This window comes from Telmatherina bonti, assembly GCF_933228915.1.
Source record: "Telmatherina bonti genome assembly, chromosome: 17".
NCBI lineage: Eukaryota > Metazoa > Chordata > Actinopteri > Atheriniformes > Telmatherinidae > Telmatherina > Telmatherina bonti.
The window spans coordinates 33,962,512-33,986,816 of NC_136615.1; the positions used below are offsets into that span (position 1 = coordinate 33,962,512).

A 24,305-nucleotide genomic window follows, 5' to 3' on the forward strand; every position below is an offset into this window, starting at 1 on the left:
AGCTTGGTGTGTGTCTCTGTACTAGAACCCTGCAGGAACCCTTCACAGAGCTGGAAGGATTTTAGCTTCAGGCTGCAAGATGGGGTCTATATATAATGTTGGCCACATACGTCATCGTTTATGTAATCTCTGACCACGCCCACACACCAGGACCCCTATTCTATACCAGGGGCGTGGCACCGAATACCACGCCCACAATGGGGTGGGGCTTCAAATAAAAATTTATGTTAAAATGGCACCTTGTGAAGACTCTGTTCAGTGATTATTATTATTATATTATTATTATTTCATGCTTGTATGTATCTTCAAAAAGAGGTGATGAGTCAGCTGAAGGATCAGGATCAAACACACACACAGATACATCACACTGGTCGGAAGAAAATATGTCATAAATGATGTCATAAAAAGATGATTATGGTTACCACGGTTACAAATGTAATCATGGCAACCAAACAAAGTCTCCTGACAAGATGACATCATTGTCATGAAAGGTTAAGCCCCGCTGTTGTCATGGTTACATTATAACCCAGAGAAAGTTTGGTGACAGGAGACATATTTCCTAAAAATTCCAAACACAACAAATCAAACAGGAAGTGTTTTATTTGCACTTCTTTTCACTGTTTAGTTTACTTTAAATAGTGTTTAAAGGTTGTTTTGTTTTTGTTTGATTCTAGTGAAATAATGCATTTGATACATATAAAAACGAACCAACGTCATGGATACACAATGTGACACATCCTCCCCTGCAGACTGACGTAACATCATGACCGTGCTGCACGCTGCTTTGTTTTCTTTTTCTTTCTTTGTTTTTTATAGGCTACATGTCCGGCAATCAGACATGGTAGCCCGCACACTGGCAAGCACGCAAACCATAAATAATCTGGCGACGATCAGCAGGCTGGACTGGTCTTCAGACTATGCTGATTGCCAGATGCTGACAGAAAAAACCTCCCAAAGATCTGACTCGGTGGCAGCGGACGATGTCTGCTCGGGTCCTCAGTGCTCCATCTAACCTACTTGCATTCATGTCTGCATTCATGCTTGTTTGCCTGCATGCATTCATTCTCTGTAGCGCTTTGTCCAGTTAAGGTCAGTCTATCCCAGCAACCATCAGGCGAGAGCCGGGTACACCTGGACAGGTCTCCAGTCCATCACGGGGAAAAACCAGTTTCATTCCACAGTCACAGTTTGATTTTCCTGATTTTGTGAATGGAAGTTAAATGACTGACATGGATGCTTGATGAAGCTGTTATAACTTAGTTTTCAGGTAAGTAAATAAGTTTTAAAACGTGAGAGACGGTATATAGCTGCTGTATGCAGATGTTGCAACAGAATTATTAGATCAAAATACATTTTATGTTTTTTATGCTCGTCAAGCAGAAACATTTCAGTCATTTTTGTCAAGAAATAATTGTTGTACTCTCATTTATTGCTGTTCACACAGGAATGTGTGACAGGAACTGGACAACACCTGTGTTGTGACACGGTGGGCTTTCTGCTCCATTGTGATGAGCAGAATAAAGGTGGGATCATATTATTATTATTATATTATTATTATTATTATTGTTAATAATAATAATAATAATAATAATAATAATAATAATAATAATAATAATAATAATAATAATATTGATAAAAAAATAATAACAATATTATTATTATTATCATCCATTAATAATATCTTATCATTCATTAATAATGTTTCATTATTATTATCATCCTTAATATCATCATTATCATTATTTTATGATTATTATTAATATTATCATCATATTATTATTAGTAGTAGTATTATTTCTATCATTAATAATATTTTATCATTATTATTACAATGATTATTATTATTATGATTATTAATGTTATTATTACTATTGTTATTAAATTATTACTATTTTTAATATTATCATCATCATTATTATTATTATTATTATTATCATTATTGTTATTATTATTATTATTATCATCATTTCGTGCTTGTATGTATCTTTAAAAAGAGGTGATGTGTCAGTTGAAGGATCAGTATCAAACACACACTACAAACCGGATGTACCCTCCCCAAACCAACACTCACACCTACTGGCCCTCTCTCCTGCCTTCCCTCTCTCCTGCCTTTCCTCTCTCCTCCTGCAACACCCCCAGGACCCACTGGGTTTCACTGCGGGCACCTCCACGGCTGAGGTCCGGGATCTCTGCAGGGTTCTAGGACAGAGACACAAACCAAGCTGTCCTAGAACCCTGCAGGAACCCTTCACAGAGCTGGAAGGATTTTAGCTTCAGGCTGCAAGATGGGGCCTATTTATACTGTTGGCCACATACGTCATCGTTTATGTAATCTCTGACCACGCCCACACACCAGGACCCCTATTCTATACCAGGGGCGTGGCACCGAATACCACGCCCACAAAGGGGCGGGACTTCAAATCAACGTTTATGTTAAGATGGCACCTTGTGAAGACTCTGTTTAGTGATTATTATTATTATTATTATTATTATTTCATGCTTGTATGCATCTTTAAAAAGAGGTGATGAGTCAGCTGAAGGATCAGGATCAAACACACACACAGATACATCACACTGGTCGGAATAAATACGTCATAAATGATGTCATAGAAAGATGATTATGGTTACCACGGTTACAAATGTAATCATGGCAACCAAACAAAGTCTCCTGACAAGATGACATCATTGTCATGAAAGGTTAAGCCCCGCTGTCGTCATGGTTACATTATAACCCAGAGGAAGTTTGGTGACAGGAGACATATTTCCTAAAAATTCCAAACACAACAAAGTAAACAGGATGTGTTTTATTTGCACTTCTTTTCACTCTTTAGTTTACTTTAAATAGTGTTTAAAGGTTGTTTTGTTTTTGTTGGAGTTTAGTGAAATAATGCATTTGGTACATGTAAACACGACCCAACGTCATGGATATGTTGCCCTCCTGGTATTACCAGGAGAAGGCGAAAGTGTCCTGACAGTCTCAACGTGTAAGGCTGTGGTGGAAACAGAGGAGACACACGTTGAGCTGACGTTACGCTGCTCAAACAGAAAGATTTATTCTTCTTGTGTGACCTTACTCAACCTCACACCACTGACGCGATTTGCGCTCACTAGCCGCCGGATGTCAGATTGCGCTGTTGTGACTGATATTGGTTTTCTATGTTGCATGACAAAGGAAAAAAAAAAAGATTGAGGGAAAACAGAATTAAATAGGGGTGTTTTTAACCACTTTATCTGTTTTGACCCCACTACACTCTCCCCCACTAAAGAAAGAATGGCTCCTGACATTTGGTAATGTACTAGAGTGTTCCAGTTATGGTAGAATGGGTGGGGATGGATTGAATAAGGAAATGGGGCAAAACTATAAGTTCCTGCCAGGGGTTGACTAAGTAAGAAAGGGTTTACACTTTCACTCAACTGGTGATATGAGGGTTGACCAAGAATATCATATGTGAACTTTGCTGTCGGTCTTGCTCTCCTCTGTGACCTCCTCACATCACCTTCTCCTGTATGTCCAAAATCCATTTCATCTCTTTGATCTGGCTCATGATCATCTAACCCTGGTACATTGTCAGAATCTTCAGAGTTTGGTTCCATCCCAACTTCTTGTCTTTCTGGAGGGTATAACTCCCTGGCTGTTACCCTCAGATTAGGCTGGTTTTGAGAATTCTGGCTTGAAACAACTGGTCCCAGTTGTTGAGGAGCTTGCAGTGCCATGACAGATTGCTGTTGTGGAGGATTTACCAGTCCAAAACATGGAAGTTTGCTCCGGAGATCATAAGAATATGCAGATTCCTGCTCCTCATCAGAGTTGTCTGTCTCAGTCTCTGTTTGTTTAGTCCTGTGGCTGTGTTGTTTCGGCCTATTCTGCCGTTTCTTTCCTTCAGTTGGTATTTCATCTTCGAGAGGTAGTTCGTTTACTGGCAGGAGAAGATTTCTATGCAACACTCGCATGGTTTTGCTGCCTCTCTCTGGTTGTACTTTATAGACTGGGCCATCTTCAAATCGTTCCACAACGCGGTATGCTACTTTTCCCCAGTAAGTCCGCAATTTCCCAGGGCCTCCTCTCTGTGAGAGATTTCTTACCAGGACCCTGTCTCCTGGTTGGAGGGCAACACCTCTGGCATGTCTATCATATTGTTTTTTTTTACCCTTAACACAGACTTTTGACTGTTTTCAGCCGCTATTGGGTATGCAACATGCATCCTGTCTACCCACCTTTGTACAAATGTCTGGTGATTCTGCGCTTCTATCTCCCTCCTAGTACCAAAAAGCAAGTCAACTGGTAGCTGCGGAGCCCTGCTGTACAAGAGGAAAAATGGAGAAAACCCTGTAGATTCGTGCCTGGTACAGTTGTATGCGTGCACAATATGGGGTAGATGATCTTTCCATTCACTTTTTATTTCCTCCTATAATGTGCGCAACATTTGGAGAAGGGTGCGATTCAAATGCTCCACTGGGTTGCATTGTGGTTGATAAGAAGTCGTGCGAGAATGAGCAATCCCTGAAAGTTGTTGTAATCTCTGGAAAAGGCTTTTCTCAAACTCCTGTCCTTGGTCATGATGCAACTTTTCTGGGTACCCAAAACGGGGAATAAAGTCCTGAAAGATCTTTTCGGCTGCGGTTTTCCCAGATTTATTTCTCGTTGGATACGCCTGTGCGAAACGTGTAAAATGGTCAACGATCACAAGGATATACTCGTAGCCCCCTTTACTAGGCTCCAAATGTAAATAGTCGACACAGACTAACTCAAAAGGTGCACTTGTTGTGATGGATCCCATTTGGGCTTTTGGTGGAATGTTGGGGTGTTTTTGTTTAATGCAGAGACATTTTTTTGTCACATAATCTTCAATGTCTTGCTGCATATGTGGCCAATAAAACCGTTCCCGGGCAAGATGGACGACCTTCTCAGATCCCACATGTCCCATATCATCATGCAAGCTTTTTAACACGACCGGTTTAAGCTGTTGAGGGACGACAAGTTGTTTATTTCGGTCCGTCTTCCGGTAGTGTAAACTGCCTTCCACCATTAGCTTCTTCCACTTGTAGAGTAGCTTTCTTGTCAGTTTGCTCGTTGCTTTTTCTTTTTCATCTCCTGTTGGAGTCCTTCCTTTCAGTTTCAGAAATACAATCTCTTTAATAACTGGATCATTCCGTTGGGCAGTCCTGATGTCCTCTTGTGTGATTCTAGAAATGCTCTCTGGTGATGCAGCATTCGCATCCTCACTGTTAAGCTGTAGGACAGCCACCCAAGGAACATCACTGTCGTGTGCTGCTTTGCTACCCTGCCACACTGCAGAAATTACCTCTGACGATACAGCCTCTGTGAAATGATGTATCTGCTGGGGAAGCTTAACTGGGTATCTGGACAACATGTCAGCATCAGCGTTTCTCTTTCCAGGTCTAAACTTGATGTCAAAATGAAAATCAGCTAATTCTCCAACCCATCTGTGACCCACTGCGTTTAGTCTTGCTGAACTCAAGACATAGGTCAGGGGGTTATTATCTATATAGACAGTAAAGGGTGGCGCGTAGTACAGATAATCCCGAAATTTGTCACAGATTGCCCATTTGAGTGCCAGAAATTCTAGTTTGCCTGAGTGAAGATGGTAGTTTTTCTCTGCCGGCGTCAATGTCCTGAACCCATATCCAATCACACGCAGTTTGTTGTTTTGCTGTTGATATAATACAGCCCCAAGTCCTTCGTTTGAAGCATCAGTATGCAGTACAAATGGTAAATCAAGGTCTGGATAAGCAAGGATAGGAGGGTTTATCAACATCTTGACTAACCTGGACAACACATTTTGATGCTCAGCAATCCAAGTGATGGGTGTACGGGAGGGGAGTTGTCCCTTGTTTTCTTTTCTTTTCCTATGTTGTTCTGAGACAAGGTGACTTTACTGCTCTCTCCTTGGTTCTGTAGCAACTCAAACAAGGGCCTGGCTACACGTGAGAAATCTTGAATAAAGGACCGGTAATAGCTGAGAAATCCAAGCAAAGTTCGAACCTCCCCAACTGTGGAGGCTTTCTTTTCTTTAAGAGCCATTACTGCTTCCAAATCCTTTGGGTCAATCTGGATTCCATTCTCTAACACCATCCGCCCAAGGTAACGGATTTGTCTTTGGAAAAGTTCACACTTGGCTGGACGAAGTTTGATGCCATGTGTCGCATCCGGGAGAAAACTTGGCGGAGATGATTCACATGATCGTCAAAAGTTTTAGAATGGCAAAGAACATCATCTAAATATGGTACACAACACTCATCCCTGATGCCCTCTAAAACTCCCTCCATGCACCTCTGGAATGCGGCTGGTGCGTTGGTCAGTCCAAAGGGTATCCTTATCCATTCATAGAGTCCCCAAGGTGTGCTAAATGCTGTTAAATGTCTCGACTCCTCACTCACAAAACCTTGATGATATGCACTACCTTGGTCTAAGATGGAAAACCACGAATTGCCTCCCAAACTGTCCAGCAGATCGTGAATCCGTGGCAGCAGGTGACGGTCAGGGATGGTTTCGCAGTTGAGCTCACGGAAGTGAACACACAGTCGCAGGCTACTGTCTTTTTTCAGCACGCATACCACTGGTGAGGAATAAGATGAGACAGATTTACAGGTCCATCCTCTTTCTAAAAGGTTTTTAATGTACTCCTTTACCTCTTTATATAGTGGTCGTGGAATGGAGTTGTAATTTTTCTGAACAGCCGCGTTGTCTTTTGTCTTGATTTTTAGCTGCAAGCCAGGAATACATCCAATGTCTCCCTCCGCACGAGCAAAAACATCAGACTCATCATTGAGAAGTTGTCGCACCACCTTTTGTTCATGGTCAGAAAGATGACCTAGGTTGTCGTCTGGATGCCATTTTTCTGGCCCAGGGTTTCCTTTTGCATTGACGTGGCAATCATCATTTGAGCTTCCAGGGGCAGTGCATGGCAGAGGACTGTCACTGAGGTCTGGTTGTTTCCGAGGAGATGACTGCATGGTTACAGGTTTACTATCTGTGATCTCTTTGAGGCAACCTAAGACTGTCTTTGGAAGTATGAAGAGGTCTCGCTTGGTTGTGTTTTGGACAGGTATTTTCACTATTTTGGAAGCCCCAGCTGGTACATCAACAAGAGCAGGGAACAACTCCAACCCATCTGGCAGCCTACACTCAACATGGGGTTCAAACAGCATTGCCCCTCCCCCAGGATAAGCCCTTATCCTACACTTCACCTCACAAATTTGGCTACTGGGGACTGTTAGCCCTTCCTTTCCAACTTTCACCCCCAACCTTTCTGACTCTTCCTGGGATGGCATTGTTTGAACGACAGAGACTAGAGTTTCAACATTGACCCTCTGAACTTTAAGGGCTTCTGACAGTAAATCTACCAAGCTTAAGTCATCTGCTTGGTGACTGCTTTCCTTCATGATTTCTTGAATTACATTAAAGCCTAACAATGGGCTGCTCACACTCTCTTTGCTTACTAGCATTGGAACACAGAGCGCAACAGAGCCGTGTCGGTGACTTGTGATCTCAAACAGAACCTCTATCCACCCGTCAAATGGCACCTCTGTCCCATTGGCTGCTGTAAATTTGAGCGGGTGATCAGGCAGCAGAGTCTCTAGTGGCTGAATACTTAGATTTGGCAAGGCCTTCTGTACCCAAGATTTCTCTACTATACTGACTTGTTCCCCACTGTCCAACAGCATCTGAAGTTTAACCCCATTAAGACAACAAGTTATCATGCGCCTCCCACCGATCAGCTGTGCAACGTGCTTTCCCCCTGGCACATTGATTTGTCTGGAGAACTTGTTAGAAGATGGCATTTTCCCTTTAGGGTGTGGCTTTTCTGAGGTCGGGGACCCTACATGAAGTCTGGTCACTCCCCAGTGACCTCATCCGGTTTCCCAACTTCTGCAAGCACCCAATTGCTCTGTGCCCCTCTTTTCCACAACGGAAACAGTGTGTGCAATTCCCAATTCCTTGGGAGATACATTGTTGGCACTTCCCTTTTGCTTCTGGTATGGCTGACTGTTTTGGATGTGGTGACATGGAATGTGTGTTCTCAGTTGCTGTGTTTACTACAGGTGTGAGAACTTTCTCAGTACTCTTAGTCAAAGATGACACTTGTAATGTTAGCTCTTGAATAGCGGTCCGATTGGCTTGGACTTCTGCCTGCACCTGAACTACATTCTGGGTGTCCTTTCCCTGATGTATTGCACTGACACTGACTGCTTTCTGCTTGTGCATCTGGCCTGACCTGTTCTGCCTCTCTGTGTCTTCACTCAAAGATTTTGTGATGACTTCTAAAATAAAGTCATCAGTAACACCTATGCCTGAAATGTGTGGTTTAAGGTCTCGTCGGATGTATGCGCATTTTTCATTCATACCTTGGTAGAGGGAATGAAGAAATAATCCCTGTACCAGTTTACTGTCATACTGAAAGCCGGTACTCTGTTTAGAGGCAAAAATAACACGCTGTTTTAACCCCATAAGTCTGTACATAAACTGTTGTGGGCTTTCTCTGTCAAGTTGTTTTGCATTGCTCTACTGCTGAAATAATTCAGTAGTGCTTTTTTCTCGGAAATGTGCCCCGAGAAAGCGCTTTAACTCGGTTACTGTTAGGTTATCTTTGGTAATGAGCATGTCTTTAAAGTTACCGGGCTTGATTATCTTAAGCACCGTTCTAATAACCTCAGTCTCAGTAAAACCTTCAGTTACTCCCTCATAAATTTGCTTAGACAAGCTGTTAAAGCTTAAATCCGAATCTCTATCTGAAATTTGGCCTCCATGAATCTTAAATTCTCTGCGGGGTAACAATGTAGCAACATCTGCTAGTCTTACCAACCCAGTCACCTGATCAGCAACCACTGTTTGTCGCACAGTCTCACTTATTGCAGATTTTACTGCTGCTTGTTTTGTTTCCGACACTGATGCGACAGCATCTTCTTCAGATGCCTGGCCTGGTTCTCTTGCTTCCTGAAGCAGCTGCAGTTCATCAATGAGGTCACGAAATATGAGTAGGCGAGACATACCCTGGTCCTCCAGACTCTTCATTGTTTTACTTCTTAAGAAGTCAACAATAAAGTCAAAGAGATCCACTTCAGTCGCGTCCTCACCTGGCAAATCTTCATCCACCTCATCTCGGCATGATTCTGCAAGTTTGTAAAGCAAGTCTTTGTTGGCGGCACTGGTCAACTGACGAAGCTGTTGCTGGATTTCCCACTGTAGATCATGAAGTAAGGCCATCTCCGGATACCAAATGTCTTTAACCTGGTTCTTGGCTCCGTACACAGGGGATCAGGAACCCACGGTTCTAACGTGATTAGCACCAGTCCACCAGGAGGCGCTAATCCCGGACGAGCCCCAAATTTGTTGCCCTCCTGGTATTACCAGGAGAAGGCGAAAGTGTCCTGACAGTCTCAACGTGTAAGGCTGTGGTGGAAATAGAGGAGACACTTGTTGAGCTGACGTTACGCTGCTCAAACAGAAGGATTTCTTCTTCTTGTGTGGTCCTACTCAACCTCACACCACTGACGCGATTAGCGCCCACTAGCGGACGGATGTCAGATAGCGCTGTTGTGACTGATATTGCTTTTCTATGATGCATGACAAAGAAAAAAAAAAAGAGATTGAGGGAAAACAGAATTAAATAGGGGTGTTTGTTTTTTTTTAACCACTTTATCTGTTTTGAACCCACTACAGATACACATTGTGACACATCCTCCCCTCCAGACTCACGTAACATAATGACCGTGCTGCATGCTGCTTTGTTTTCCTTTTCTTTCTTTGTTTTCTATAGGCTACATGTCCGGCAATCAGACATGAAAGCCCGCACACTCACAAGCACGCAAACTTTCCCCCATTCATACAAACACGTACGCAATCACACAAAATGCGCAACGTGTACCCTCCCCACATCGACACCCACACCTACTGGCCCTCTCTCCTGTCTTCCCTGTCTCCTGCCTTTCCTCTCTCCTCCTGCAACACCCCCAGGACCCACTGGGTTTCACTGCGGGCACCTCCACGGCTGAGGTCCGGGATCTCTGCAGGGTTCTAGGACAGCTTGGTGTGTGTCTCTGTACTAGAACCCTGCAGGAACCCTTCACAGAGCTGGAAGGATTTTAGCTTCAGGCTGCAAGATGGGGTCTATATATAATGTTGGCCACATACGTCATCGTTTATGTAATCTCTGACCACGCCCACACACCAGGACCCCTATTCTATACCAGGGGCGTGGCACCGAATACCACGCCCACAATGGGGTGGGGCTTCAAATAAAAATTTATGTTAAAATGGCACCTTGTGAAGACTCTGTTTAGTGATTATTATTATTATATTATTATTATTTCATGCTTGTATGTATCTTCAAAAAGAGGTGATGAGTCAGCTGAAGGATCAGGATCAAACACACACACAGATACATCACACTGGTCGGAAGAAAATATGTCATAAATGATGTCATAAAAAGATGATTATGGTTACCACGGTTACAAATGTAATCATGGCAACCAAACAAAGTCTCCTGACAAGATGACATCATTGTCATGAAAGGTTAAGCCCCGCTGTTGTCATGGTTACATTATAACCCAGAGAAAGTTTGGTGACAGGAGACATATTTCCTAAAAATTCCAAACACAACAAAGTAAACAGGATGTGTTTTATTTGCACTTCTTTTCACTGTTTAGTTTACTTTAAATAGTGTTTAAAGGTTGTTTTGTTTTTGTTTGATTCTAGTGAAATAATGCATTTGATACATATAAAAACGAACCAACGTCATGGATACACAATGTGACACATCCTCCCCTGCAGACTGACGTAACATCATGACCGTGCTGCACGCTGCTTTGTTTTCTTTTTCTTTCTTTGTTTTTTATAGGCTACATGTCCGGCAATCAGACATGGTAGCCCGCACACTGGCAAGCACGCAAACCATAAATAATCTGGCGACGATCAGCAGGCTGGACTGGTCTTCAGACTATGCTGATTGCCAGATGCTGACAGAAAAAACCTCCCAAAGATCTGACTCGGTGGCAGCGGACGATGTCTGCTCGGGTCCTCAGTGCTCCATCTAACCTACTTGCATTCATGTCTGCATTCATGCTTGTTTGCCTGCATGCATTCATTCTCTGTAGCGCTTTGTCCAGTTAAGGTCAGTCTATCCCAGCAACCATCAGGCGAGAGCCGGGTACACCTGGACAGGTCTCCAGTCCATCACGGGGAAAAACCAGTTTCATTCCACAGTCACAGTTTGATTTTCCTGATTTTGTGAATGGAAGTTAAATGACTGACATGGATGCTTGATGAAGCTGTTATAACTTAGTTTTCAGGTAAGTAAATAAGTTTTAAAACGTGAGAGACGGTATATAGCTGCTGTATGCAGATGTTGCAACAGAATTATTAGATCAAAATACATTTTATGTTTTTTATGCTCGTCAAGCAGAAACATTTCAGTCATTTTTGTCAAGAAATAATTGTTGTACTCTCATTTATTGCTGTTCACACAGGAATGTGTGACAGGAACTGGACAACACCTGTGTTGTGACACGGTGGGCTTTCTGCTCCATTGTGATGAGCAGAATTAAGGTGGGATCATATTATTATTATTATATTATTATTATTGTTAATAATAATAATAATAATAATAATAAATAATATTGATAAAAAAATAATAACAATATTATTATTATTATCATCCATTAATATCTTATCATTCATTAATAATGTTTCATTATTATTATCATCCTTAATATCATCATTATCATTATTTTATGATTATTATTAATATTATCATCATATTATTATTAGTAGTAGTATTATTTCTATCATTAATAATATTTTATCATTATTATTACAATGATTATTATTATTATGATTATTAATGTTATTATTACTATTGTTATTAAATTATTACTATTTTTAATATTATCATCATCATTATTATTATTATTATTATCATTATTGTTATTATTATTATTATTATCATCATTTCGTGCTTGTATGTATCTTTAAAAAGAGGTGATGTGTCAGTTGAAGGATCAGTATCAAACACACACTACAAACCGGATGTACCCTCCCCAAACCAACACTCACACCTACTGGCCCTCTCTCCTGCCTTCCCTCCCTCCTGCCTTTCCTCTCTCCTCCTGCAACACCCCCAGGACCCACTGGGTTTCACTGCGGGCACCTCCACGGCTGAGGTCCGGGATCTCTGCAGGGTTCTAGGACAGAGACACGAACCAAGCTGTCCTAGAACCCTGCAGGAACCCTTCACAGAGCTGGGAGGATTTTAGTTTCAGGCTGCAAGATGGGGTCTATATATAATGTTGGCGACATACGTCATCGTTTATGTAATCTCTGACCACACCCACACACCAGGACCCCTATTCTATACCAGGAGCGTGGCACCAAATACCATGCCCACAAAGGGGCAGGACTTCAAATCAAAGTTTATGTTAAGATGGCACCTTGTGAAGACTCTTTTTAGTGATTATTATTATTATTATTATTATTATTATTATTAATAATAATATTTCATGCTTGTATGTATCTTTAAAAGATAGAAAGACACACACACAGATACATCACACTGGTCGGAATAAATACGTCATAAATGATGTCATAAAAAGATGATTATGGTTACCACGGTTACAAATGTAATCATGGCAACCAAAGAAAGTCTCCTGACAAGATGACATCATTGTCATGAAAGGTCATGCCCCGCTGTTGTCATGGTTACATTATAACCCAGAGGAAGTTTGGTGACAGGAGACATATTTCCTAAAAATTCCAAACACAACAAAGTAAACAGGATGTGTTTTATTTGCACTTCTTTTCACTGTTTAGTTTACTTTAAATAGTGTTTAAAAGTTGTTTTGTTTTTGTTTGATTTTAGTGAAATAATGCATTTGGTACATGTAAACACGACCCAACGTCATGGATACACAATGTGACACATCCTCCCCGCCAGACTGACGTAACATCATGACCGTATCATGGATTTCCAAGCTGGGTGTAGCTCTCTGTGGTGTCTGGCGGAGGCGTGGCCTGTGGTTAAGACTGCACAGCTGAGCAGAATCGGGATCATGCTCCTCACCTGCTTATAAGCCCCAAGCTGTTCACCAGTCGACGCTGGATCGTTGCCTCTTCTAGGTGTAAACCTCACTTGAGACAATCCACAGCCCTGCCTTGCCTGCTTGGACCATCTCCCAGTCAGTCCTGTCTGCCTGCCTGGATCATTCCCTGCCTCCCCAGATTCTGCCAAGAACCTCGGACGTCAGCCATCTGGTCTATTTGGTGATTGCTCAATTAAACAGTTAAAACTGCTAACCTGTTCCGTGGGTTCATTATGTTTTGTGACAGAAGGATCCAGCCACAAAGTTGGACCCAGTGGATCAAACTGCCATGGATGCCCAGAGACCAGAAGCTGGTAATGAACTGTTTTTTGCTGTCTCCTCTCAGGGGAATCATCTGGGCCAACATGCTCAAATACTCAGATCTCTGGGTGATATGCAGCAAGCCATGCAATCCCAGCTGAATGACATAACAGATCAAATGACAACCATGCTTAACCAGTTATCTCAGACTTCTACTTCTACAGCGACTACTTCAGCGTCTGTCTCTGGACAACCACAGCTCACTCCCAACCGAGAGATTCACATCCCGGACCCCAAACCATTCTCTGGGGATTTAGGTAAATGTAGGGGATTCCTCTTACAGTGTTCACTTGTGTTTGACCAAAAACCATACACTTGCTCGTCTGACAGATCCAAGATTTAATATACCATAGGATTACTGGATTCCCGGGCTTTAACCTGGGCTGAGGCATATCTAGGAACTTCACCTCTCAGTAGTTTAACCTATAGTTAATTCTCGGAGGAGATGAGAAAGGTTTTTGATAACCCCGTACGTGGTCGAGAGGCAGCCAAGAAACTCATGTCCTTACGTCAGGGAGCATTGAGTGTGGCTGAGTTCTCGGTTGAGTTCCGAACTCTGGCAGCAGACTCCAAATGGAAATCCGAGGCTTTAGTTGACCATTTTTTGAGCCGTTTGTCTGAGACCCTGAAGCATGAGTTGGCAACTCGAGACCTCCCTGGACGAGTTAATCTCTCTGACCATCAAGATCGATAATCGTCTCTGTGAGAGGCGGAAGGAGCAAAGAGGAGCCCACTTGTCCTCATCTCTGGGACAATTACAAACTCCCAGTTCTTTACCCTCCCAGAATTGCCCATCTACTGTTGCCAACGCTGAGGAGCCCATGCAATTGGGAAGAGCCCGTCTCACTCAGGCTGAACGGCAGACGCGGCTACAGTCGGGTGAGTGCTTTTACTGTGGTCGATTGAGCCATTTTCGTGATGCCTGTCCCATTCGCCCAAAAGACGGGGCTCGTCAGTGAATGTCGGGGTACTGACAAGCAGCATAAAGAGATCCCCGGAGATCCCAACCAAGACACAGATTGAAGCAACCCTTACTTGCCACGATCACACTCTCACAGTTCCAGCCTTGATTGATTCTGGTGCCGAAGCCAATTTCCTGGATGCACAATTGGCTGAGAGGGCAGGGATACCCTTGATGCCTCTACCTCATCCCATGACTGCTAAAGCTTTGGATGGTCGACTATTAGCGCAGGTAACTCACACCACCATCCCTGTTAAGTTGAAGTTGTCGGGCAAGTCGAGTTTATTGAGTTTAAGTTAATCTCTGCATCTGACTCCCCCCCGGTACTAGGACATCCCTGGTTGTCACTCCACAACCCGCACATTAACTGGGAGAACGGATCCATTTCCAGCTGGAGTTCTAAATGTTACCAGTCTCGCTTGAGGGTGGCTATGCCATCTACCTCGACTCCACGCAGTAAGAGTATTATTATTATTATTATTATTATTATTATTATTATTATTATTATTATTAGAAATACTACTACTACTACTACTATCATTAAAAATATCTAATAATTATTATTACCATTATTTTTAATATCATTATTATTATTATTATTATTATGATTATCATTAACAATATTTTATCATCATTATTACCATTATGATTATAATTATCATTTCGTTCTTGTATGTATCTTTAAAAAGAGATGATGTGTCAGTTGAAAGATCAGTGTCAAACACACACTGCAAACTGGATGTACCCTCCCCAAACCAACACTCACACCTACTGGCCCTCTCTCCTGCCTTTCCTCTCTCCTGCCTTTCCTCTCTCCTCCTGCAACACCCCCAGGACCCACTGGGTTTCACTGCGGGCACCTACACGGCTGAGGTCCGGGATCTCTGGAGGGTTCTAGGAGAGGGACACAAACCAAGCTGTCCTAGAACCCTGCAGGAACCCTTCACAGAGCTGGAAGGATTTTAGCTTCAGGCTGCAAGATGGGGTCTATTTATACTGTTGGCGAAATACGTCATCGTTTATGCAATCTCTGACCACGCCCACACACCAGGACCCCTATTCTATACCAGGGGCGTGGCACCGAATACCACGCCCACAAAGGGGCGGGGCTTAAAAATCAAAGTTTATGTTAAGATGGCACCTTGTGAAGACTGTTTAGTGATTATTATTATTATATCATTAATATTTATTATTATTAATATTTAATGCTTGTATGTATCTTTAAAAAGAGGTGATGAGTCAGTTGAAGGATCAGGATCAAACACACACAGATACATCACACTGGTCGGAATAAATACGTCATAAATGATGTCATAAAAAGATGATTATGGTTACCACGGTTACAAATGTAATCATGGCAACCAAACAAAGTCTCCTGACAAGATGACATCATTGTCATGAAAGGTTAAGCCCCGCTGTTGTCATGGTTACATTATAACCCAGAGGAAGTTTGGTGACAGGAGACATATTTCCTAAAAATTCCAAACACAACAAAGTAAACAGGATGTGTTTTCTTTGCACTTCTTTTCACTCTTTAGTTTACTTTAAATAGTGTTTAAAGGTTGTTTTGTTTTTGTTGGATTTTAGTGAAATAATGCATTTGGTACATGCAAACACGACCCAACGTCATGGATACACAATGTGACACATCCTCCCCTCCAGACTGACGTAACATCATGACCGTGCTGCACGCTGCTTTGTTTTCTTTTTCTTTCTTTGTTTTTTATAGGCTACATGTCCGGCAATCAGACATGGTAGCCCGCACACTGGCAAGCACGCAAACCATCAACAATCTGGCGACGATCAGCAGGCTGGACTGGTCTTCAGACTATGCTGATTGCAAGATGCTGACAGAAAAAAACTCCCCAAGATCTGACTCGGTGGCAGCGGACGATGTCTGCTCGGGTCCTCACTGCTCCATCTAACCTACTTGCATTCATGTCTGCATTCATGCACTCCAAAAGTTCATTTCTGTTCTTACTCAAATTACTATTGTATACTTTACTTAAGTCTTACTATCCTGTTGATTGAACTCAAGGAATGTGAGTAATGTACCTCTTTAGCCCAAAAGAGATGTAAGACTCAGTTCTTTTGTGTTAACTGGACTTGAAAATTTTTTTTACTGGAGGACTTGCTTGAGTTCAGCAGTGCACATGCGCAGTAAAGCACTGCAAGAGGCTTCTGGAAACTTTGCAGACTTGACCGTTGGAAGACTCCGACCTCCTCTTTAGGTAAGTTATTCAACTTAAATATGGTTTCATTTGTCATTTATGACTTTATTATTCACATATTATTGGGACAGGTGATTTTTTTTTCTTCATGTAGAAGGTGATAAAAATGTTTGCAGCCTAATGTTAATATTAACACAAGCAACCGGCTCCAGCTCCGCTCCCACATGAGAATCATACAAAATAGATCATGAAATTGACCACATACCTTAGAAAAAAAAACATATATAATGTATATATCTAGTAGCAGCCCGCTCTAGCTCTTTAACACGATGAAAAGTGGGAAGAAAGAGATGAGCCTCACCACGACATTCAAGCTAGCGGCTAACGCTAATGAAAACGTCACTTTTAAGCTCCGGTATGTAACTTAACATAATTTGTCTCGACCCGCTTTACAGGATTAGATTGCAAAATGGCGTGGAGTCGTCCTGGGTGGTTTATTTGAACCTAAACTTGACTCTTCAGTTTAATAAAGGGACTCGGTCAGTGCTTCAATGTTACTGCAACTTATCGACAACTACTCTACAGCTAATTCCACTCAGACACGGTGGCGGTAAAGCGCAGATTTTCAATTCTCAGTGTGGAATGAGAGTCGCTACGGTGTTTTAGACCAAACGCGTTTTTAGCGTCAAAAGCGCTCATGGCTGGTCACTAAACTGCCACTTTTGTGTCAGCGCTCCTGCCGCATTTGCCGCTTGTCTGGAGCGAGCGGCAAACGCGGCGGAAAAGAGAGAGGGGGGAAAGCGGAGCTTTCCTTCCGGTCAGTCTGAATGATGGCGGTGCAGTAGAGAGATGGCATTGTTTTATTTAATAAATAAAGCTAGAGAACGTCGTCGTAGGGCAGTGATAGTCACTGTTAATGCAACAAGAGCCGCACACAGCAGAGTCGCCGAATACCCCCCCAGAACAAAGCGTTGCTAGGCAACGTATCCTGCTGCGTTGCCAAATCAGTAATATTCAGCTTTTTCTTTTTTTCTTTTTTGCAAGGAATGGTTATCCTAAAAATTGCACGGAGTCAGGGTATTCTTATGTAACAGCAGATGGTGAAAATACAATCATGCCTCCAGAATGTGGGTGTTTTTTTTTTCATTATATACGGAGCTACCGACAGCAGCTCTTTGGAGGAGTTCCAGCATTCCAACACACCAATAGCAGCGCTCATAAACATATTTTTTTCTGTCAAATTATTAAATCTCTAGTTTTATGTGGTCCATTAAAGTCGAAACAAAAACTGGGAAATTGAAATTTGCTTTTTAGAATGGTGTCAGCAGTGGCCTTAATATCTGAGGATAAACAGGTTATCTTCAGACATTAAGAGCTTTAAAAATGAATTGAAAATGTAGAAATAAAGTTGAAGTTCCATTTTTAATATAATTGTAACTTCTGTAAATTCTCTACATATAAAGCATAGAAATTGGACATTGCATGTTCATGTAAAATTGATTTTGTCTGTAGTTAAAAAAAAAAAAAACAGTTTATGTTGAGTGCACTTGTGGAGCTAATGTAAGCCTCGCCTCCACTTGTGGTATCTATGCATTTAGAGCTATGTTTGTAACTTTTTTTTTTTCTTCTTTCAGATTGAAAACACACAATCAACACAGATGCAGTGGACATGTAAGTTTTGCAACTTAACTTGTGAAAAGCGAGGGCAACTCCTCAAACATTATAGACTAAAACATGGTGGTTACACAAGAACATTGCCATTACCATGTCCTCATAAGCAATGCCCCTGCACATTTAAGTCTTTTAATGCACTAAAGGTACATTTATCAAGACTGCACTCACTGATTAGTGATCATCATATTGATGCAAGAAATCATGTGTTCCACTGTCAACTTTGTGATTTCAAAGAGCCATGTGCAGAAAAGGATTTTTTTTCACATTTACGTACACATATCTGAATGCGCCAAACAGTGCAGTGCCCCTACCAGGATTGTGTATTTGAAACAAGTGTCTATTCAACATTTAATTCCCACAAAAGCAAGAACCATGATGGCAGACATATGGATGGGCAGTTGCCATTCAAGCCAGGGATTTTAACACACACAGATACATTGAGTGAAGCTGCTAGAACTGAAGTGGAAAATGACATTCAAGATCAAATTCAAGATCAAGATGAGGAGGAGTTGGTGGCAAGTAATGCTAATGACTTGGAGGATCAACTTGAGCACAATTTGGCAGCCCTCTTCCACAGAATGAGAACTGTTCTCAATATGTCTGAAAGTGCTGTACAAGATTTAATCCAGCAAATACAGCAGCTAATGGATCTTTCAAGGCCTTTGCTTTTCTATGCCATCCAAAAAATGCTCCTAAACTATTTTCCTGATGCAGATGTGTCCATAGCAAGAGAAATGGTAAATGCAGTCTTGGAGAGCAATGTTATACTGAAACACACTCAGGTTGGAGGTTCCCTATCCACCTCCTGCAAAAGAGCAATATTTGTCTGCAAGATATCCACCTCAAAAGACAGTCCTTTCAGCAACATCCGTTTTCATAGATGGGATTAAGTATGCAAGTGACATGTTGGTGTCTGTTGGTTCCTGTGCAGGCCTTCCAGAGTTCAGGCAGATTCATCAGGTTTTAGTTGTGGAAACCAGTGTTATGTTCATTTGCAGACCAATGTTTGCATGGTATCATGAACACCTCAGATCTTACGAAATCTGCAAAAGTAGTTCAAGCCTGCTTGTAACCCAGTTAAAGGACCTCAATGACATTGTTCCCCTCTATGCCTACAGAGTGAAAGGCCAGCTGTTTGTTACTCTGAAGCGTTACATTTTGTGCTGATGCACTATTTTATTCTTTCAGAGTTATGGACCAGTCTTGGCCAGTGAGAGTGATGGTTGGTGAAAATGACATTCGCAAGATAATTTTCCAAGAAAAGCCAACAGATGTGGAAGAACTCAAAAGTGAGCTGAAAAAACGACTCAATCTGGCGTACGACTTCATGCTTCACTATGAAGACCCAGATTTCAACAATGCCTTCTGCATATAACTGAGTTGCCTACAAGACCAACTCTGAAGATTGTCTCACTTGAAGACGTAATTGTGACATTGTCTTCAAGCATCCTTTCATCTTCAGCAAGTGATCTGTCTACAGCAAGTTCATCTGACACTGATATTCTTCCACACAGCGAGAAGACCTCCCGTGACCCATGGCCCTCTACATTTGAGATACCATATTTCTCAGTGGATATTGAATATAGACTGAGACAGGGAAACCTAACTTACATGAAAGAAGGAACACGCATGTCAGTTTCACAAGACATGAAACATGACATTTTGCAGAAGCTGGCAGAGGAGATGTATAAATACTCAGCATATCCCCAAGATGAACACTTCTCTATTGTTGCAGAGGCACTGACTGGTAAGCACCCATGCCTTAAAGAGCCAGGATCCACTAGGGCTTGCAATGGATGGAAGACCAGCTTAAAATTCAAAATGGGTAATCTCCGTGCCAAACTTCGCCGTTGTGGAATGGCAGATGTGTCTGTCAATAGTAATAAGAAAAGCAGAGAGAACCCAGATGGACAACCATCAGGAAAAAATCTGAAGAGACCAAAGAGAAGTGTGTGTGTCCCCCCACACTGGAGAAATGTTTCCAACAGATACCTGGTGAAACATCACAACAGATACCTGGTGAAACATCACAACAGATACCTGGTGAAACATCACAGCAGATACCTGGTGAAACATCACAGCAGATACCTGGTGAAACATCACAACAGATACCTGGTGAAACATCACAACAGATACCTGGTGAAACATCACAACAGATACCTGGTGAAACATCACAACAGATACCTGGTGAAACATCACAACAGATACCTGGTGAAACATCTGACATCTCTGTCCAGAAAAGCGCAGTCCTAGGAACAGGTAAAATACGGCGTAGGACCCTCAAGCTCCCAGGACTCTGGTAGCAAACCCGAGCTTGAGAGATGAACAGCCACCTGCCCTACCGTGGGGAGTTGGGGAGATGGGAGGGGTGGGCGAGAGAGGAGTTTTTTTTTTTTTCTATATGTGTGTGTAGAAATGATAAAAATAACAGAAATTAAGTAAAATTAATTAACCTAATTAATTAAATGAAGAAAAATGATTGTATTCCATTGAGTATGTTTGTTAGTGTACTGGGAGCTTTGCTGGTTTCCAGTCTAACCACGGTAGGAATGCAGGGTCTTCAACTGCTCCTTCGTTGGATGCAGCAGTCTGTTGCTGATAAGGAGTACTGCAGTCCTGTCAGTGTTCAGGAAGGGTGTGGGGTGGTGAGGAGGGAAGGATTGTCCTTCATCATGGATGAGAGCTTAGCCATTATCTTCTTCATTCCCAACACCTCAGCTGGTGGGTCCAAGGGGCTTCCCAGTACAGAGCTTGTCTGTACTGGGAAGCCAGCATACGTCAGATGGAGGAACATCTATCAGTGATCAATACATTTAATTTGACTTCTATCATGTTTTTTTTTTTTTTTATGTACACTTCCAGTCAAAAGTTTGGACACACTTTCCCATTAAACCCAATGGGAAAGTGTGTCCAAACTTTTGACTGGTAGTGTACAAACATCGTGACTGCAGCTCCTCCCCAGCTGTCACAGGGTTTGTTTTGATTATCAGGTGTAACAACAACCACTTACTTTTAAACCCACCACAATCATCTCGTTATCACAAGAAACTGGTCTTCCTCCGCACGAGGTAACGAGACAATGAACTCATTATCTCCCAATAACAGCTAAATAAAAGAATAAAAGTAAAGCACAGCTGATCTTCTGTACTTTGCACTGAGATGTTGCTTTATTTTTTCTGTCACTTGTGTCCTTTTAGCTATTTGCCAATTGGAGTCATGTTCCTGATGGCGAGCTTTGTTATTGAGATTGGGAACAACTGGGAGACGGCTTTTAACCTTGGAAAGTTCGTTGGAGCCGTGTTGATTGGGTACGTTCTGTACACACATGCTGGTCATGCGACCACAGCTGCTTGCCACTGATATATTTTGTATAACTGACTTTCACACTGAAAGTTTTGCTCTTTGTCAGACTTATCATCCGGAGCAATAGTTCTACCTCTGATCTATCTGTTATTGGTCCGCAAAAACCCCTTTGTTGTCGTAAGAGGGGTGTTTCCTGCCTTACTGAGGGCGCTGATCATCTCTCGCTCGTAAGAGTTCTCTTAATCTCGATTAAACATTACAAGATCACAGCACTATATACATTAGTGTGTGTATAATAAAGCATGTGGACATGGTAGAGATGTTCAAAAATATGTCTTCCCTTGTGTCTCCAAGCGACGCATCCTCACAGACTTACCAGTGTTGCGAGCGAGTCCTCAACATTAACCCAAGTATCACTCAGTTCATGCTTCCTCTTGGGATCAATATCAACATGGATGGAACAGCCCTTTATGAAATGGCTGCTGCAGTCTTCATCATGCAATTCAACGGCATCCCCATAAACTGGAGCAAGTTATTCACCATTGGGTGTGTTCCACTTTTATTTTTGTTTTTTAACTTTATGTCCCATTTGATATGGATTAGCATTGGTTTGACTAACAAGTTAAACCCAGCTGAAGTCACAGAGTTTAGATCAGGTTTGCAGATGCCTGCTAGTTCAGTATCAACACAGCTTTGTCATCCCTGTGTAGTCTGACCGCGGCAGTCGCCTCTGTGGGACAAGCAGGAATCCCAGCCACAGGAACAACCACCACTCTCTTCATTTTGACCATCATTGAGGTTCCTGCAAATCACGCTTCCCTCTTGCTGGCGATAGAACGGCTGATGTGAGCATAACCTCCTTTCTTGCACATTTAACATCACATAAAACAACATGAAAAAGTAGCTGTTTTACCATGTTCACTGTGTTTCCAGCGATCGCTGCAGTGGAGTTGTTAGCGTCCTGGGAGACTGTTTTGGTGTGGCACTGGTTGAACATCTCTCTACTGAAGAACTGTTGAAAATGAACGATGTAAGCAGTGACAGGTAAAGTCTTTTTTTCTTAAGCTCTTTTGATCCCGTCTAAAACACAATTAGTATCCGTCATGGGCTTGTCAGTGAAGTAATCTCTGATGGTGTCTGTGTACGTTTGACAAGAATAAAAATACATGTGCACGTTTCTGCCACAAAATAGCACGCACAGATTGAGGTTGAAGCCTCCGAGCCCAGGTGTCTCCAACCAGCAAGTCAAAATTCAGAATTATGAGAGATAGAGGAGGAAATCTAAGATGCTTCCACAACTTAGGAAAAAAACCCTATGTGGCTGTTTCTAGTTTTTCTTAACTAATATCTGAAATACCAGTTTTGTCTGACTCTTAATTTCCGAAACTGACATCAACTGATACCAATATTTTGGAGCAGGTTGTGCCAAACAAAAATATCTGAAAAATTATACGATACATCTCGTAAATGTGATCATTTAGAGTTCGAGGAGACATCGCTGAAGAAGTATAATGCATGATACCTGCATGTTGTGTGAAGGTTATGTCACTAAAGAAGGACAAACTGATTCCAATAAAAGCCAAGGATGCGTTTTAATGCTGACATCGACCAATAATCAGTTCGCTGATTATATCTCACAGCTCTGCTTTAATGTATATACAATCATTAATATAATGCTGTTGTTTTAATAAACTTTGTTTACGCAGTGTTGGAATGTGTTGTGTAACTTGTGATTTACAACTGTGTTTTTTTTTTCTGTCATTCAGCCTTGTGACAGCTATCTGTGATCCAGATGACTTGCAGCAGCCACATGGTCCTCTCACATTAGAAAGAAAGCCGCTTCACACTTCCTGATTCTCTTCCAGGATATTAGAAAAGTATATTGTTATGTTTAAACAAGCTGCTCATTCAGTGTTGATAGGGTATATTTAGCTCAGTGGGTTCATTCAGGCGTGTATATAATTTAGCATTTGGTGTTAAAGACAGTCAGTGTATTTGCACACAATAAATATTTTAAAAATGTTTTATAAATCTTTATGACATAAATGTCTTTATCCATGTTTTATATCTGTTAATAAAGTATAATTTCAGTTCATTTGTTTTCATTTAATTTATTTTCCAGGTCACCTTTGAATTGAGAGAGCAGTCAACTCAGTTTTAGCCCAAAATCCACCGAATCTCGACTTTTTCTTTCTCTATTAGAGGGTCTCCAAAAAATGCTCTGCAGGAATTTATTCTTCGTAATTTCGTACGGACGTAATTTCCTAAATGATCAAATTTTTATTAAAAAAAATAAAGTCAACAGTTTGTGTCAGCATAGAAGTACATACTAAGTAATATGCAATACTAAAAACAAATGTCTGCAATATCAACAGCATGAATGACAACAAGACAATATTATAGGGAGGTATGATCCAGATTTTGGTTCAAATGACCAAATTATTTGTAGCCCTTTATTTGTGCACATCAGTGTTTCTGCTTGTTTGCCTGCATGCATTCATTCTCTGTAGCGCTTTGTCCAGTTAAGGTCAGTCTATCCCAGCAACCATCAGGCGAGAGCCGGGTACACCTGGACAGGTCTCCAGTCCATCACGGGGAAAAACCAGTTTCATTCCACAGTCACTGTTTGATTTTCCTGATTTTGTGAATGGAAGTTAAATGACTGACATGAATGCTTGATGAAGCTGTAATAACTTAGTTTTCAGGTAAATAAATAAGTTTTCTGTTTAAAACGTGAGAGACGGTATATAGCTGCTGTATGCAGATGTTGCAACAGAATT

At 41.7% G+C, this 24,305-nt stretch overlaps 1 protein-coding gene across 2 annotated transcripts; it reads left to right on the top strand.

The window, feature by feature from the left end:
- The first annotated feature begins 19,744 nt into the window (after positions 1–19,744).
- On the top strand, positions 19,745–23,510 carry LOC306768012 (excitatory amino acid transporter 3-like). Of its 2 annotated transcripts, XM_079256210.1 has the most exons (7): positions 19,745–19,969; positions 21,420–21,530; positions 21,632–21,752; positions 21,880–22,071; positions 22,236–22,370; positions 22,459–22,569; positions 23,292–23,510. In XM_079256210.1, the coding sequence occupies exons 4-7, from the start codon at positions 21,950–21,952 to the stop codon at positions 23,377–23,379; spliced, it is 456 nt and encodes a 151-aa protein (XP_079112336.1). In that variant the 5' UTR covers positions 19,745–19,969; positions 21,420–21,530; positions 21,632–21,752; positions 21,880–21,949; the 3' UTR covers positions 23,380–23,510. The 2 variants fall into 2 exon arrangements, with proteins under 2 accessions (XP_079112336.1, XP_079112335.1); XM_079256209.1 differs by having other exon boundaries at positions 21,632–22,071.
- Positions 23,511–24,305: the final 795 nt, after the last annotated feature.